Consider the following 17,034-nt stretch of genomic DNA (forward strand, 5'->3'; position numbering starts at 1 on the left):
AAGAGAACATCCTTAAAAAAAAAACAACAAACCCAGTTAAAATATTCAGAGTATATCACGTAATACTGTTTGAAAGAAAGCATTAGTTGACATTGAAAAACCACCAATGACTTGTTACAAAAATCTCAAAGCAATAAAGTGCTTTACTTTGCGACTTGTGCAGAAGCATTACGTCCACAGACGAGCAACCCTGAAACGCCCTCATCCACCAGCACTGTAAGCGCCGGGAGTGGAAGTAACTGAAAGAATGGATTTAAAGGTGGCAATGGAAGATGCAAAGACCAACATTTGAAGCACAAAGTTAAGGATGGGGAAAAACCCTGGGGCAAAGGGACTCTTACCCTGCCCTCTTTCTTTCCTTCGTAGGCCAAGGGCAGTTGGGGGTGGCCTTGTGGCCACATGGGGCACTGCAGGCAGCCCTCCCTGCTGCTTTTTGTTAGTCTGATTCTAAAATCACCTTTTCCAAAGAGCTGAAGCCGACCTGCATTTACAAGCAATAAAATACACCCCCATCCACCAGGCTCAAAGCAAATGTACATTAGCAGGAATAAAATAAACGCAATAACCCAGTGCAAGTGAAAAAACAAAACAAAACAACAACCTGTGTTCTCTCTGCAGCGTCCTGAGGCCTATCCCCTGGCAAGCTTTACTTTTGGGCTGTGCATATTCACCGAACTAGTGTGGATAATGGTGCACAGTCTGCCACGAGCAACATCTGTTCAAACTGTTAACATGATCCACATCTGCAAGAAAAGGGATTGGATCTAGGAGATAGACACTCCTCCCTCTGCTGCTCTATCCAGCATCGTCCATGAATGTGGAAAAAGATAAAGGCATTTTCCTTTAGAAAGACCCCTGGAGACGGTGAATTCCACTCTATGACCCCCCCATTTCCACTCAGCACCGTTGTTAGGTACTGAGGACAGCAGCAGGGTAAAAGGGTAGGGGTATCGGTTTAGAGAATGAGAGGGGTGGGGAAATCCCCATTAGACGGTGTTGTGCATGGATTTGGGAAGGGGGCAGGACACCGACACTCGAGGTGCGACATTTTTGAACTGCGAATTAGAAATCTTTCTTTGCAACATCTGTGTTTGGGGCCCACTGCTTATTCCTTATGCATTGTTACACCTTTGTTGTCACATGCATTTCATATATTGGCACACAAATAAAATGTCACAATGATTAAAAAAAACAAACAAACCCTGTCCAGCAAGGAGTTTACACCAAATATATATATATATATATATGTGTGTGTGTATATATATATATATATATATATGTATATACACACACAAATATAACTAGTATGCAGAAGTACCCATCTCATGAATTCACAACTACAAGAAAATCAGTTAATTACTAAATCAATACATTGTATAATAGGGCTGGGTGGCTCTTTAATTGTGCTAAATCACTTTAGGTAGTTGCATACTGCATTCCCTACCATGACATGCACAATTCTAAGCAAGCTCGTAGCACCAGAAGCAGGAAGTCCGTGTTTGTGCATGTATATACAGTATATATACACACATGCAGTATGAGCTGCATTTTAGGGCATAATCTAGACTGAAAAATATACTATCAGCTTCCTAATTATGCTGCAAAAAAGCTAAAATAGCTGCCCTTATTTTGCTTTTGTTTCTTTCTTAGGTGATGAACCTTTAATTGTTAAAAGAAAGCAATGACCCTGTCTTAAGCAATGGACTATCTCTGGAACAAAACAGCACGTAGTGTTTGATCCATAAGCTAAAGGATTTGTCCTTACTTAATCTTGAGTGATGGAAGAGGTTTCTACAGCTTATGGCTGCTCATTTCCTTCCAGAACCTACTCTTCCCTCAGGCAGGAGTCGTGCCTGTAAACCCCTCAGCCAAACTTGAGCAGTGTGTGAGTCTGTTGTTACACAAAAGATGTTCCCCCACCAGGCCTGTTTCTGGTTTGAGCCATGTGGCTTTGGGATGTGGGGTGGCCATTGCTGTTTCCATACTGCTGGCCTCGTGACATTGCTCAGAGCTGGTTGGTCGGATGGGTAGTAGCAAGTGACCACTCTCTGAGTCCAAAACAGCAGGCAATGTTTTCAAATGAAATGAGGAAGTTTTGTAGCTTCTTAGAAATGGATTGGTCAGTGGTTAAAAAAGGTTTTGCAGGATTGTTACTGATAAATGTGCACACAAAACATATCTAAGAATACAGTCACCTAGTTCACACTTATTTGCAAATGTGACACACGTAGCCAGAATTACTAACAAGACCAAACCAACTTGTGTTGAAAAGAGATTGAATTTGCATAGCTGATTAAACATTAGACAACAGCCTCTTTTGTGAATATTGATGGCATCACACATTCACCATGGCTGACGTGACATGCATCAGTTATAACTTTAACGTTTTTCCTTTGACAGAGGAGGTGCTCAGCCAGGAACAATAGAGCACCAGGTGTGCTTTAAAGGGGGCTGTACAAATCACAGTCAAGCTGAAACTACAGACTTGTAATTTTACTCAAGAACCATGACTTCCACAGCACCACCAGGATAAGCTGTAAAAATAAATCTCATCTCTGTCTTAGTACGGAGAAGGCAAGGCATCTGATGTTTATCATACATTACCTTATTACACCCTGTATTTTTTATGTTTTATGAATGACCACCAGTCACGCGTTAACCATTCGTATCAAGTAAAAGAAACCAAAACAGACCATAGCCGCACAGGCCTGCAAGAGATTACATTTCTTTTATTTCACAGTGTGGCGTAAACGAGTTGCGGATGAGGGGATGGACAGCATGTGTTAAGTTGTAAGCATTTGGACAAATGTACATCCATTGGGAAGGGTAGGGAGCAGTATGTGAACAGTCTCTAATGGAGGGATAATTCCACAGGCAAAATATACCTCAAATACTGCAAATATTTTTTTATAACAAAGATGGAAAGTGCCAGCAAGTATTCATTGTCACTCTGCACACCCCTGCAGCTAATAACCAGCCCAGGCATGACTTCCATTACCAGCACTGCCAAAGAGGTGTTGAGAAGGATGGACACAACAAGCACCACTGAACAATTTTCCGAGGAATCTGCCACATGCAAAACCCATAACTTAAAGAAGCGCAAACAAAATAGCTGTTATGCCAATGTGTTTCTAATCCCGTCTGACTGTATAGCCACGGATATAATCTCTGTACATCCATGCACAAGTGTACATTCTGTTTCATGATCAAAGCAATAGTCCAAACTAAACAGCCTGCCCCCACTTTAAGAATAAATATATAATTTAAATACTCACAAATGCACGAGTCATTTGAATTTTCGAGGCATAGGCATTTGACAGGTATGGCTTGCAGGGGTCCTTGGGAATGCTGTGGCCCTCCTGGCTCCTGTGCTAACACTATTTCAGCAATACACCAAAGCATGTTCTGCTTAAGCCAATGAAAAAGGAGAGTAAGGAATTTGTGCTCTTACAAAGTGTAAATGCTCAGAAATACCAAAGGCCTTCATGTGGAAAGCTGAAACGCAGATGGTTTGCACCGATGGCAGCTCCCACAATGTGTGTCTTTTTAAGCAAGGAAGTCATTTTCAGGCTCATTCTCATTGTCTGCACCCTACTCAGAAAGGAATTTTGTACACTCCAAATTGTCCGATCTCATTAGCTTCTGCAGGTAGGATCTGTATCCCTGGATCTTGGCCTTCTAGACGACATTTGCTTAACTTTACTAATTATTACTTTCCCTATAGAGCACATGTTGGTCCTCAAGAAATGATAACATGGATGCAGCTAATTGTCAGATTTAAGTTTTAGGCAAAATCTTACCTCTAGTAGGGGTGTGCATGGAAAAATCCTTTGTTTATTTTCTATTGATTTGGAGGTTTTCTTTTCATTTTTTATTTGTTTCTGTCAGCATGTGCTGACATTTCATTGTCATTTCATATGGGAAATGAGACAAAACAAAGGAAAAAATCTCACCATTATTTCCCTGTCAATTTAAGAACAATAGCACATCGCTAAAATTTAGTTCTCACAGCACTTTTAACAGAAGACTTTTGTTTGCTTTTCTCTGGATTATTTTTTTTTCCTTTTTTGAAGTTGGATAAAAAATGCATGATTTAAAATTGGGCAAGGAGTGTGATTGCCATGCTAGACCACCGAAAGATGTATAAATAAAAGTCAGTTAATAAGCTCTCAATGTGATCTTTCAAGTGGACTAAAAATGCATTTGTGATCAGTTTCCAAGAGGTCTAAACTATCAGGTCTGTGCAGAAGGAGAAAAGCTCTCGAAAGCTCATTACCAATGTGTTTAGTCGGATATAAAGATCTCTCCTAGGTAAAATTATGCAAGATAACAGACTCGCAGGAGCTTTGCACTTTGCGTTGCATTATATCACCGATACAATGTGATAGGAAATCCTCTTTCTGGCCATTAACGACTCAGGATTTAGATTAAAAATCACTTTATGAGCCAGGCAGCAACTTTACGGTAAAAGCAAAGCTTGGATTGAGTCTTTCAGAAGATGACCATTGGTTTGATGATGTTACTTCCCAGAGCTATCCTCCCGAGCTCTACATTCCTGTACGACGGGCACTGACCACTTTAAAGGGTTTGCCTTGCAGCAAACAAACTGTAAACAAGGCAGAAGCAGATTTCGGTTTCCCGAGAGAGAACAGAGTCTCTTGATTTGGGTTGGCAGACGTGGAAGAGGAGCTTGGTTTGCTAGAAGCAGTGGTTCAAGGAAAGGTTGGAGTTACCGCGAAAATTAAGGTCCCTGTGCTGAACTGCAAGAAGGAATGGTGAAGCAGGTTTGCTCCCAACTCATTTCCACCAATAGCAGGAAAACAGGCAAAAATCAATCTAAATTCTTTGCATATTGTGACTCCAGCACTGAGGCTGGTGACCCATGCCCTCAACTAACAATTGGGCTTTCTTTGTAATTCTCTCATAAGAGAGTTCTAGACAAGATTATCTCTACTCTCCTGCACTTTCTTTTAACAGTGGCTATGTGTGCATGTGTATTATAAATAACTCAGCCAGTTAGATATTTAAGATATCCAGAATGAATATGTATTATATATATTGCAAGCACTGCCTCCACTGTATGCAGCTATATTCTCATGCATATTCATCATGGATATCCAAAAAACCGGATCAGCTGAGTGGTGCTTGAGGATCACTGGCATATACAAAGTATCATCGTTCATAACTTTGTAAGGGTAGATAAATACATTTTCATAATGGCTTACTGGACTCCTCTAAGGAGCTTACACCACAATTAATAAGGGGCTTTGCAAAGTGCCTGTGGCATATGTACAATCCTAGACTAGTCAAATCTAGTAGACCGCTTTAGATTTTAAAAGGACAGTGCTGTCAACTACACAACATATAAATAAAACTCCTTAGGTCTTTCAGTTATGTTCATTATTGCTTTTGACAAGAGTTAACATTGAGAGAGACAGGAGGGCGGCCATGTTTCCCTAAACTCCCATAGTGAATTGCAGGTGATGATGTCACAGGGCATGCCACCGCGCATACGTGAATGCTAGGCACAGGAAAAGAAAGAGAGCATCGGTGATAATAATTTTCATATGGTGATTGAAATAGAAGAAAGGCTGAAATGGTGAGAACAGATGGTGGAAGCTGACTGCTAAGGAAGCCAGTGACTATTGTACAAATTTTCTCTTGTCAGCATTGCTGCCTGGGTTCCACGGTGCAGCTACACTACAGAGTCCTTACCTGCTGCGACCTTATCACCATGAGCCTATTGCCCACAATAACTTGGGGCTGCTTGAAATGCAGGAAATCTGGGTTTTAAGATGATGGAAACCGGTCAAAATAAGCCAGGACAGTGAGAGAACATTCAAGAAAAAAACCAATGGTGATCCATCTTAGGTGCTACCAGAGTTACTGAAATTTTCAGTCCTGCTTTTCTTACAGACCTCAATGGGGAAATTGGAACTACAAGTCCCAGCATGCAATAGGGTAAAACCAGGACTAGGTCAACCCCAGCCAGTCAGTAACCCAAGATGCTCCACAAGGCATATAAAACATTTCTTTGTGGCACTTTCCCCATTATACTACGTTCACTCCTGGTGGACCCGCCGAGTGCTGGAGGAAGAAGGACGGGGGAAATCCTATCATACAAGGAACTTTAAAGCAAAACTTCTCAAGAGCAACACAAAAGCAAATATCAATTTATCACATTCTGGCAATGGGGAAGAAAGAAAGCAGCGAGGTGAGTGGCGAAGGGAAATCGGCTCCGAGGCTGAGCCTCAGTCGTGCTCTTAAACTCCAGAGTTAACACCAAAAGCTCAGGGGCTGATTTATAGGCTTAGCAGTTCAACCCTCTTCCCACTTTCCTTTACAATGGGTGTTAGATTATTTAAAACAGAAAATGCATTATTTTTAAATTAAAACTGATAATCCTTTTCAGAACCTGGCAGACCTGAAATTAAGAGAACTGGAACATTTGTGACTAAAATATGGCACAGCGACATTATTAATTCAAGGGAACTTTCTTATGCTATGTACAAGAAAATAAAGTATACATGAGCCTGGTATGTATATATTGTTATACACACACACACACACATAGATCTATATATATATATATATACATAAACACTCTGTGTACAGTGGTGGGAACTTTCCGCAACGCATCCTGCTGGTCATCGCAAAGCTGAAGCACCGCAATGCTTTTCCAGAGTGACCAGGCCCACCCTAGGCCGCAGCTGTAATGCTGCCTCATGGGTCATCACACGGACCATTTTCAGGTGCAGCCAGGAATGGTTCCCATTAGATCCTAACCGCATCCTTAGAAATCCCGTGTGCAGGCGGTGGAGGAGAAGGATGGGAGCCTTGGGAGCCGGGTGCTGTAACTTCATGTTATCGAGTCCCACAGCGGCCTGCCTACGAGTGTACAGATGTCCACACACACATGGGATGAGCCATTTACATACACATGCCCGCAGTCTGCACTCTGCAGGTTGCTTTCTTGATTCACAAAGACAATGAAAAATACTTTCTTTTTTTGGCAGTCTGAGCAGGAAAAGCAAGTCTCTCTGTTTTTCCAGACCGTATCCGCGAGCGGAAGCCATCTGTAAAGAAGATGGAGCACAGAAGCTTAACCCCCCGTATGGTTTGTTTTTTGTTTTGTTTTGGTTTGGTTTTGAGACGTCACAGGTCTTCCTGATCCAGGGCATCGATCAGAGGACAGAGAAAGGGAAGCCTTAACGAAAGAAAAAACATTTTCACTTTTACGCTGTAACAACACAGTACGACAGCAAGCGTCTTCCAAAGCACTGCGATTGGAAAGCTGAGGACATAGATAATTCTGTTCGCCTCCTCTTCCACACAAGCCCTAGAACATATCTACAGATTGTTAGCTGGGGTCTTCAGTTCATCCCCGTGTGAATAACCCCCATCCTAAAACCAGTGGCAAACCCACATTCCAGCAAACACGGCCCCGAGCGTGCATCCAAAACGCAGCGCTCTGTTTGGGTTTCTCCGGGCGCTCAGAGCTGCAAACGTTTTATGTTTCTGTGTGTGGGCAGCTGCATGTATACGTCGCTCGTTCAATCTTTCACTGGGCGCTCTATGCATGTATTTATGTGTTGTCATATGTCCTGCTTGCCTTAGATCTCGCCCTCTGTGAACTCTTCTTTTATGGACTGTTTACGGGATTTGCAATCGGGGAGGTCAAAGCCAAAGTCTGCCCACTCGTCAGCACCGCTCCTGTTAGGGATGGTGATAGTGTGACGCACGCGGAAATGCACGGCCTCCATGACGCGCTGGCGCTGGAGCTCACCCGAGCTGCCAATGGAGATGGTGGACGCGTTGCTGCTGGAGCGGATGAGCTGCTGGGCGCCGTAGTCGTGGCTCTGCTTCAGCTCCTGGAGGCCCCGCCAGATGGTCATCCGGTACTGCTCGGGGATTTTCAGTGCTCCAAGATCCTATGGAAAGGGGGAGATCAGAAGGGGGGGGGGGGGGGGGGGGGGGAAACCGTGTCAGCCATGGATTCCGGGAACATGCTCGGTAAGGACTACACACAAATGGCAATCAAAGCGCAGGAACTCTTTACATCCTACGGATCTGCTTTGTGGGTAGAGGGGGGCAAGGAACATGTGAGTCAGCAGGAACAGGAGGGGGCGGAGTTAAGGCAGAGTCCGCATATACAATATGTGCGTGCACATACCCGCCCACTTTAGCACTGGGAGGCCTGGTATAAAACTGCCCTCTAAATTTCGAAAGACGGGGCAAACTTTCAAATATTTTTCAATACATAAACATGAGTCTCAGAATATTTATAGTATATGCCTGCCGGGTCTAAAAGATTCAAACCGGAGAGGATCTGGAGATCTCAACCAAGCTGCCAATAGCTTCACCGGTCATTTTGCGACCTGCCTCCGTTCCACTATAAAAAACCCATTCACAGATCCTGTTTGCTCAAACAGGGATTTCAGGCAGGGGGTTGGGGGTGGTGGTGGAAGGGAATGGAGCAAGGATTGTAATTCCAATTCCAGCATGGATCAACAGCAGGGTTATCTAGGTTTCACTGGTTTAGGAATATGTTATTTGTCAGTTTGTTGAAGTTAGTTGTTAAGATGTTGATGACTAAAGTCTACGTTCATGCAACTGGCTCCAGCTACCAACGAAAAACCATTGTTTCTAAAATAATGCTCATGAGTTGCTAGGGGAGACCTCTGCCACTTTATGATGTCTTCAAAATGCATTCGGGTACAAAGCAGGTGCTGGTGGTGAGGGGAAAACACTGGTAATAATATTTGACCTCAGTCTGTTTGTAAATGCACATTTGTATATAAAAGATTGCCTGCCATTTAGTACGCTGACAGAAAATACTTCCTGCAAAGGAGCAATTGGATTATCAGTACAAGCTGACTGACAGGAAGAAGGTGTTTTAGCAGAGATGGCGTCGGGTTGTAGGCTGGGTTTAAGAGTGCAATCTTTCTGACCACCTCTAGCATTCACAATTATATTGTATCATACCCCTTATGTATTATTTTATGCCTATTGAGTGGAATATCAATAGGCATAGGATATTCCATAAGGCAGAAAAAAAGCTGTACCCTCAAATCTCTGAAGGTCATGCCTGAGCTTTGTCAAATTTTTTTATTCTCTTGGTATCATACCTTGGTCAAGCCCTACATCCAGCCATCTCTTTTGAAGGGCAGCAAATGTGTTCAGTATTAGAAAGTGTCTGCTACAAAGGTGTTTCCTATAGCTTTGATACTGTGCAGTAAATACTCAGATATAACATCTCCTTCGCAGAGAATGGACAACAATGTTCGAAACAGAATGAAATTGTCACAGAGCATCATTGAAAGAGTGCAACTGAAGGGTATAGAAGACCCAAGCCTCAAACACTGAAGATGAAAGACAGAAGAAGTTGTACAGGGTAAGTCACAGCTTCTGGCCTTAAAACTGCGTTCCCCTGCATCTTGTTCTCAACATCAACACCAGCATCCCAAAAGCATTTACCTCCATGGTTAGGTTCTGCAGGTGATAAATATTCTGTAACCCTTGGGACGTGAAATACTCGATGCAGTTTGGACACCCCAATCCTGTTAAAAAACTGCAGAAAAAGAGTTTGGAAAGTAAAGTGGTATTAACTTCTCTGGCACAGAAGACATGTGTCAGGTTTCACAGTCCTTGGGGGAATACTTCCAGAGGGACACAACCATCTTTCATTGGTCTTGCTGCCATGGCAATAAAATGGCCGCTTTTCTATTGTGCCTAAGCACAGTCCATGAAGCAGCTGGGATTTGTAGGCCATTTCTTCCTACTAAAGGAGAACTGCATTTTCCTTGGGCTGTAGTTATGTGACATGACAATAGAAGGCAACAGCAGGCCAACTACCAATGGGAGGCAGTGTGGCCTCATTGGGAGAATGACAAGCTATGGTCAAGAAATCCTACTGTGGCATGATGGGGACTACTCTTTATTACTGACCTTTGGCAAGGTCTTTTATTTGCCTGCCACTATGGTTCATGCTGCATATTTAAATTACACAGGAAGCATCGTGAGCAAGAAGGCAAAATAGTCCGTCTCTAGCACAGTGAGCTTTTGCTGACACGAGGCACAATGTGTGTCCCACTTGATAATCTCCATCAAGGCTGAAAAGCGGCAATAATTGTAGCTTGACTGAACTGTTACTGCTGTCACCCTGTATCACACACGGTTATGGCCTGAGAAAAGAGCAGTTCTTTAAGACGCTTTGCCTAGAAGCCCCAGAATATTTCCGGAGGCTGCTGTCTAGTCATGCCGTACAGTATAAATCATGCTACATAGTCAAAGACTGATGGAGGCTCTGTTGAAAAGACAGTGTAGCTTGTACGACTCTTCTCATTGTTCAGTGAGGTGTGTCTATTGTGGCCTTTTAAAAAGACTATTGTAAGTTGTAAGAGAAGACTTAATATCATCTGCAACAACTGGAGCTTTCTGTATGTCTCTCTCTCTCTGTATATATATATACACACACATATATAATATACTACATATTTGAAATCATATTTTCTGCCAGCATAATGTTCTGTAAAAAAGCATTAAGATGTTTGGAGAAAGTAAAAAGAGCAAGTAAAAAACTGGAAAGAAGCTGCCATGCACATTAACCAGCAATGCAACTACCTAACGCATACTGGGACAGCAAACAACCTTCCTGCTCTTACCCAAAACAACAGAAGCCTTAGCACATTCTCAGTCCTAATCACAGACTCCCAACTTTAAAGAAAACAAGAAAATAAATCTCAAAGCTACGTTACCCACACAACCCAGGCAATTGCACACATAAGTTGGGACTCTTGAAGCAGACACTGATGTTGAAACATGGCCAGTGTCGGCTCTTAGGAATGAACCGTGACGTATGTAGTTTTGAATGAGACGTGGACTCTCTGTTTTTGGCTCTATGATTAAAACTGAGCATGCACTGAGGCTTTTACCAGTGGCAGGACACCTGTTTCTAGCTACATCTGCTCTATTATTTATTTCTGTTCTGCTTCTGAGGCACCTCAGGGCAGATTACAATCAGGCACTGTCGCTATTTTCCTGTCCATACCTCAGGCAATGGAAAATGAATTGACTTGCCCAAGGTCACAAGGAGTGGCAGATGGGATGGGAACCTTTATTTCCCTGCTTTGTAGCCCACTGCTCTAACCACTAAGCTACACCTAGTGAGAAAGTGAGGCTCTCTTCGTATTTGTTAAGAAGTTAATTTGCTCACCAGAAAGACCTCTATTCATTATTGGGCTACTTTGTTAGCCATGGTCAATCAGAAATCACTCAATGTCTTGTACTTTCCAAGGTGTATCCACATGCGATGACTGCGCAGTGACTGGTAAGGAAAGTAATTCTGCATGTCCTATGATTAATTTATTCATGGATATTAAAAGATGCAATTATAAGAATGAATCTTAGATGACAATTAATAGGTTCAGTGCCTTATTAGTACATCATTAGAAATCAATTTGCCTTTTAAAGAACTTTGCCATTAATAACACCACATCCAGCGGGAAAGGGGAAATGCATCTTGAATCACATGGGCTAGTGTTCAAATGATGCCTTTAGGCACCTCTCAAGTAAAAATTCCTTCCTTCCTCCAATGAAATCTGACCCAGTTAAAGGTTTTGTGGTGTCATTTGCACATGTCATCATTATTCATCATTACTCTTTACCATAGGTGCTTGCCTGGTGTGGCCCGTCTGAAATAACCACCAGTGATTTCTGAGTTGGAACAGGTGGGCCAGTTAAGCAGCTTCTAGAGGCAGGTTTCTGGGTTAGAAGAGGACAGGAAAGAAATGAAAGGAAGGTGCTGGAGGCACATTGCTCTACCTGACGAGGCCCGGGTCAGGGTTGTAAGGAGGAGGAGGCGTGCAGTGCGATGTGGACACCATAGACTGGGAGGAATGTGCGCCGTTCATTTCCCCATTCGGTTGCATGGGGTGACTGTTCAACATTCCAGGTCCTAGGACATAGGAAAGAGAAGTGACAAGTGATATTGGAAGTTCACACAGATTATGTGGTCAGTGTACTTTCAGCTTGTATAAGAAGTGGAACCAAAGAGCTTCTAGATATCGCACCTTCCCTTCCAGGTAGCTTCAGTTTATTTGAGACAGAACCAATAACCTTGTAGGAAGCCCTCCTTCCCTTCAATGTAGAACCAAAGATCTTCTAGTAGAGTTACCAGATGGATTCTTGCAGTCGAAACCAACTAAAACAATCCTGATTTTACCCTATTACATTTATATACATTTAGCACCTCCTTTCCACAGAGAAATTGGAGCTACGAATTCTTAGATGCAATGGGAGAATAGCAAGATGGCTCGGCCTGTTCCCCATGACCCATAACCACTGGACAAAGGCCAACAGGCAGTGAACACATTTCTATTAGTTGAAGCTTGAGTATCTTTTTACTAAGCTCTCTTGTTCACTTTTCTCTTAGTGGGACTAATTCATTTCTTTGGGCTGTTGGTGACAGCTGTATTTTTGTTCCACTTTTTTAGCTTCATGAAGGAGCTTGACCATAATTATTGGAAAGCATATGAGAGCTTTATTTACTTATTCATAGGCATCTGATATTCCACCTTTTACCACGAATGGCCTCAAAGCGGATTACAATCAAATTCAAATACACAAAATGTGAATGAGATAATTTACAGTGGCATTCAAATGTATAGCTGGAAAAAAAGCATTGGGAATCCAGGGGATATAAAGGAATATCCTTCGTTAGAAGAGGGGGAATGGGGTCTGTGTAGGGAAGCCTTTTTCCTGGCTCAAGTCATAGAGTAGGTGGTTCCAAATGTTTGGAGCACAACAGCTGAAAGCATGAAGTCTAGTGCAAGGCAATCTGGCAAAAGCCAGAGCAGGAGAGAAGAGAAGAGCCATTTGGGAGAGATGTGTAGGAGAGATGTTGGGGAGAGAAGCGGGTGCTTGCTTACTCATGCACTTGTAGACGAAGCAGCTGGGAGCCAGTACAGTCCTGCAGTGCCCTTACTGAAGTCACCTCGGTCACACACCCACACAAAACAAGATCTACTATTTATAGAGTCCAAACCAGTCCCCATTTTTGTAAGGAAACTGACACCACACATCCATAGAGACAATGTAGTCAAAATCAAGACTGGTCGAGCCTGCAAATGACCTGGAATCAGTTAATAATCCCAACTTGATCCTCAAGGATCACCAGGCCAGTCTGGTTTTCAGGATCTCTATAATGAATATGCATGAGATATATTTGCATACAATGGAGGCAGGCCCCCACCACAAGCCATCCGATCCTTACCCATGGGTCCCAGGTTGGACCCTGTACTGGAGGTGTGTTGAGGAGGCTGCCCCACCAGCTGGTTGACTGATGGCAGTTTATTGATGCCGCTGTGTACTTTGCTCATCGGGGACAGGACCGGACCGTAGGATGAAGAAGACTGCAAATGGCTTCTGCTCAGAAATGAATACACAATAGATTAGTCAAATCTCTTAAATCAACAAAAGGACCCCTTGAAATAAACACCTTTTTAAATTAGAATATTGGGCAATGTTCTAATTAAGATGCTTTTTGGTGTAATCTACAATATATTGTACTATTTTATGTAACGCGGTAGAATTGACCCTTTTGTATAACGACCGTGTGAATTTGAATCTTGCAGATTACTTGAAGGCTGAGACACTAGAACTGTAGAAAATGTCAATCCCTAGGACTGTTTTCAGTAAAATGGGTGTGTTTCTGAGAAAGCCCTTAATAAATAAAGAATAGTGTGTGCTTTGGCCTTCATATTGAGGACAGAACATCTGCCGCAGTTACAAGTTCAGTTAATTACACAATATTGAGTTGGTTCTAATATTGACCGTCCTATGACTTGCAGATCAATACTGCACCCTCCGCTCAACACACAGTTTTCTGTAGCGCGCTGTCCAGACAAGGAAAGGAAAATCATTCTTCCACCACAGAGGTGACTAAACTTTCCATGGCTGCAGCTCCCAAGCACCCAAAAGGTAATGGAGCTGAGGCTACTAACTGTCTCTGTAGAAGCTGCTGCTGCTGCTGCCGATAGGAGTCAACCAGCTGCTGAGGGACCAGCTCCACCAGTTCAAGGCTTTCCTTTATCTTCATCAGGAACTCAAAGTTCTCACGGCCGCGAACCTAAAACAGAAAACGCACCCCTCCAAATCCAGTCCTTTCTGTTCATTTAGCTTGTCACTTCTCTGGAGGATCTTCTCTTTGTGAACATACATGCCTAAAATTATGTCCTTCCCCTCCTCAACATGCAAGCCACTGAAGGCAGGGGGATGGACTAAATGCCTCGCGAGCTCTTCCTTCTACGATTCTATAAAGGGTCTCTCTCTGATAAACTTGTCCAAGGTCAGTAAATCTGCGCACCACCCTCATACACAATAACTCAGGTGTAAGGTGCAATACAAGTGTATAATGATAAATCTGCCCCTTGGGATCCCGCCAGGTACTTGTGCTCTGGCTTGGCCATTGCTGGAAAGAGGATCCCTTTGCTCTGACCCAGGATGGCAAAGTCTTATATTCTTATGTCTTAATAATTAGAAATATTATTCTTTCTACAAAGCACTAATCTAGGCTCTCTTTTTCCTACCAGGTCCTCTAACCCATTCCATTGGCTGTAATCCCAATTTACCCTCCCTCACCATACCAACATTGCTCAAGTTAGCTGGCACTTAAGAAGCACTTAAAAGAGTGAATGCAGAATTTTGAACATTTGAATTCAGCCATAACTGATGCCTGTTTTTAATTGATTCTGTCTTTTTTTTTCTTCTTGTTGCCCAGTCTCCCCATTTTAGCCCTAGATTCTTTGGCTTTGCTTGCTCTTCTTTCACTGAGAATGGCATGGATGTTTTTTTCCAGGCAGGAACTATCGCCACCTCATTTAGGTGCTCATCAGCAATCTCCTCCACCATAGTCCTACCTGTGCTCCATTTCCCAACTGAGACTTCACAATCTCAAATTTCACTTTTTCACTTTGCACCTGTTTGGCCTGAGTGGTCTCTCACTTACAGGCAAATAGTAAATTTCCTCTTCACCGTGTCTTCTTTTCTTGATGTTGGCATTGAGAGTTGGAATCCCCTGTGGACTCTGTTTGAAGGCTGAGAAGAAGAAACAAAACCACTTAGGGTTGTAAATGCACGGAGAAATAACATCAAGTCAGCAGCAGGAGTCAGGGTCCCATGGTGGAATCATCTCCCAAATCACTCTGCCACTGGGAGCCTAGCGTTACTGAGCGCCTGCCTGTCAGTCTCTCTCTTTGCTAGCTTTATAAAGGTCGTAATATTGGAGATGTTCCTGAGCTATGTTGGAAGTAGGCATTCACTCACCTACAGTCCAGGACCTTCCCATTGTTAGAATTTAAGTCCTGACCAATCTCATTTAACACGTCAAAATGAATGTAGAGAACAGGCTTCGGGTTCCAACAATAGCAGATCCATCCCTGCCCTGATTGACATTTCGGACAGTATTGCCTTAACTCTCAATAAAGCAAGATATGCCTGAGCCAAGAACAGGGAGCTCCTTCTCTCTCCTAAAGATGCAGTGGGGAAGAGTGAGACTCAAGCTTGCAGTGAGCTGAATTTGCAGTGAGTATTTTGCAGTGAGCTGTTGAATTTTGTAGTGAGCTGAATTTGCAGTGAGTATTTTGCAGTGAACTGTTGAATTTGCAGTGAGCTGAATTTGCAGTGAGTATTTTGCAGTGAGCTGTTGAATTTGCAGTGAGCTGAATTTGCAGTGAGTATTTTGCGGTGAGCTGTTGAATTTGTAGTGAGCTGAATTTGCAGTGAGTATTTTGCAGTGAGCTGTTGAATTTGTAGTGAGCTGAATTTGCAGTGAGTATTTTGCAGTGAGCTGTTGAATTTGCAGTGAGCTGAATTTGCAGTGAGTATTTTGCGGTGAGCTGTTGAATTTGTAGTGAGCTGAATTTGCAGTGAGTATTTTGCAGTGAGCTGTTGAATTTGCAGTGAGCTGAATTTGCAGTGAGTATTTTGCGGTGAGCTGTTGAATTTGTAGTGAGCTGAATTTGCAGTGAGTATTTTGCGGTGAGCTGTTGAATTTGTAGTGAGCTGAATTTGCAGTGAGTATTTTGCAGTGAGCTGTTGAATTTGTAGTGAGCTGAATTTGCAGTGAGTTGTTGAATTTTTCTTACCCTTTACCTAAGAGGCATGGCACATGGTAGATGGCTATGCACATGCTACTTAAGTCTGGTAAAGCCCTATCACAAACAGACTTAGCTGCTCAATCAGAACAGGAAGCGTGAACTGATTTATCTTTACCCAGGGTGCCCTCTGGCGCCCCATGATCTTTGCAACAACTTTATTAACACAGCCTTAGACAAAACATTATACACTGAACACTATAGTCCAGGTCGCAGAACACTTACTGCGTTTGTTGGCATTCCCATTTTTGGCTGCACTTTCGTTTAAAGCCTGTTGTTCTCGGTAATGGTCTTCATCGGCCTTTCTGTCTCTGCCAGGACAGGCACAGATTCGACCCTCAAATGATCTCCGACCCAACACCTGACCACTGAACAAGCAGGAAAAGGAAATCAGCTATTGTATTCTTCTGAAAAGGGATGCAATTGATACTCCATGCCATGGCAGCCATCAAACACACAAAAATAGAGTGAAAACCAGCATGTTTTCCAAATGTAAAAAGGTTGAACTAACAGCATTTCTAGGACGAGATTTGTAATGTTTAATACAGATCGCGCTGCCTAAAGGTTGTAGATGTGTGCAGGATCGATAGGATACCCAAGTACCTTTACTCTCTCCATCTAGGGCCTTATGAAAATCAAGGATCGCTCTTGGGGAAGCCCTCAAATTTTAATCAAGAGTAGTACAGCAGCTTGACCTGGGATACCTCCATGACCTAATACCTCTCTGAGCAGGGAGCGCTCCCACTAGCACAATGAGCCTTAGTCTTTTCCACTGCTGTTCCCATACTTGACATGTCACCAGTATGTCACAATGTTCTGGTTTGCCTGGGGGGAAGGGAAGGTAGGGCTCAAGGAGTTTTTTTGCAGCGGTCTTACAATT

At 43.0% G+C, this 17,034-nt stretch overlaps 1 protein-coding gene and 1 long non-coding RNA gene across 6 annotated transcripts in view; one reads left to right on the plus strand and one right to left on the minus strand.

Moving 5' to 3' along the window:
* Window positions 1–2,711: 2,711 nt before the first annotated feature.
* TP73 (tumor protein p73) overlaps window positions 2,712–17,034 on the minus strand; it is a 121,163-nt gene continuing 106,840 nt past the window's right edge. For 4 of the 5 annotated variants that reach the window (XM_029577921.1, XM_029577924.1, XM_029577922.1 and 1 more), the window contains exons 8-14: window positions 16,380–16,522; window positions 15,008–15,096; window positions 14,004–14,128; window positions 13,274–13,425; window positions 11,824–11,956; window positions 9,478–9,571; window positions 2,712–7,931 (exon numbers count right to left, since the gene is read on the minus strand). In XM_029577921.1, the coding sequence (XP_029433781.1) occupies window positions 7,614–7,931; window positions 9,478–9,571; window positions 11,824–11,956; window positions 13,274–13,425; window positions 14,004–14,128; window positions 15,008–15,096; window positions 16,380–16,522 (1,054 nt within the window). In that variant the 3' untranslated portion in view covers window positions 2,712–7,613. The remainder of the gene's footprint in view (window positions 7,932–9,477; window positions 9,572–11,823; window positions 11,957–13,273; window positions 13,426–14,003; window positions 14,129–15,007; window positions 15,097–16,379; window positions 16,523–17,034) is intronic. The other variant, XM_029577925.1, reaches the window with a different exon arrangement.
* Window positions 7,989–17,034, plus strand: part of LOC115076449 — a 30,014-nt gene continuing 20,968 nt past the window's right edge. Inside the window, exon 1 of the long non-coding RNA XR_003852765.1 lies at window positions 7,989–9,394. This is a non-coding gene — a long non-coding RNA (uncharacterized LOC115076449). The remainder of the gene's footprint in view (window positions 9,395–17,034) is intronic.

The sequence above is a fragment of the Rhinatrema bivittatum genome, chromosome 15 (genome assembly GCF_901001135.1).
Source record: "Rhinatrema bivittatum chromosome 15, aRhiBiv1.1, whole genome shotgun sequence".
NCBI lineage: Eukaryota > Metazoa > Chordata > Amphibia > Gymnophiona > Rhinatrematidae > Rhinatrema > Rhinatrema bivittatum.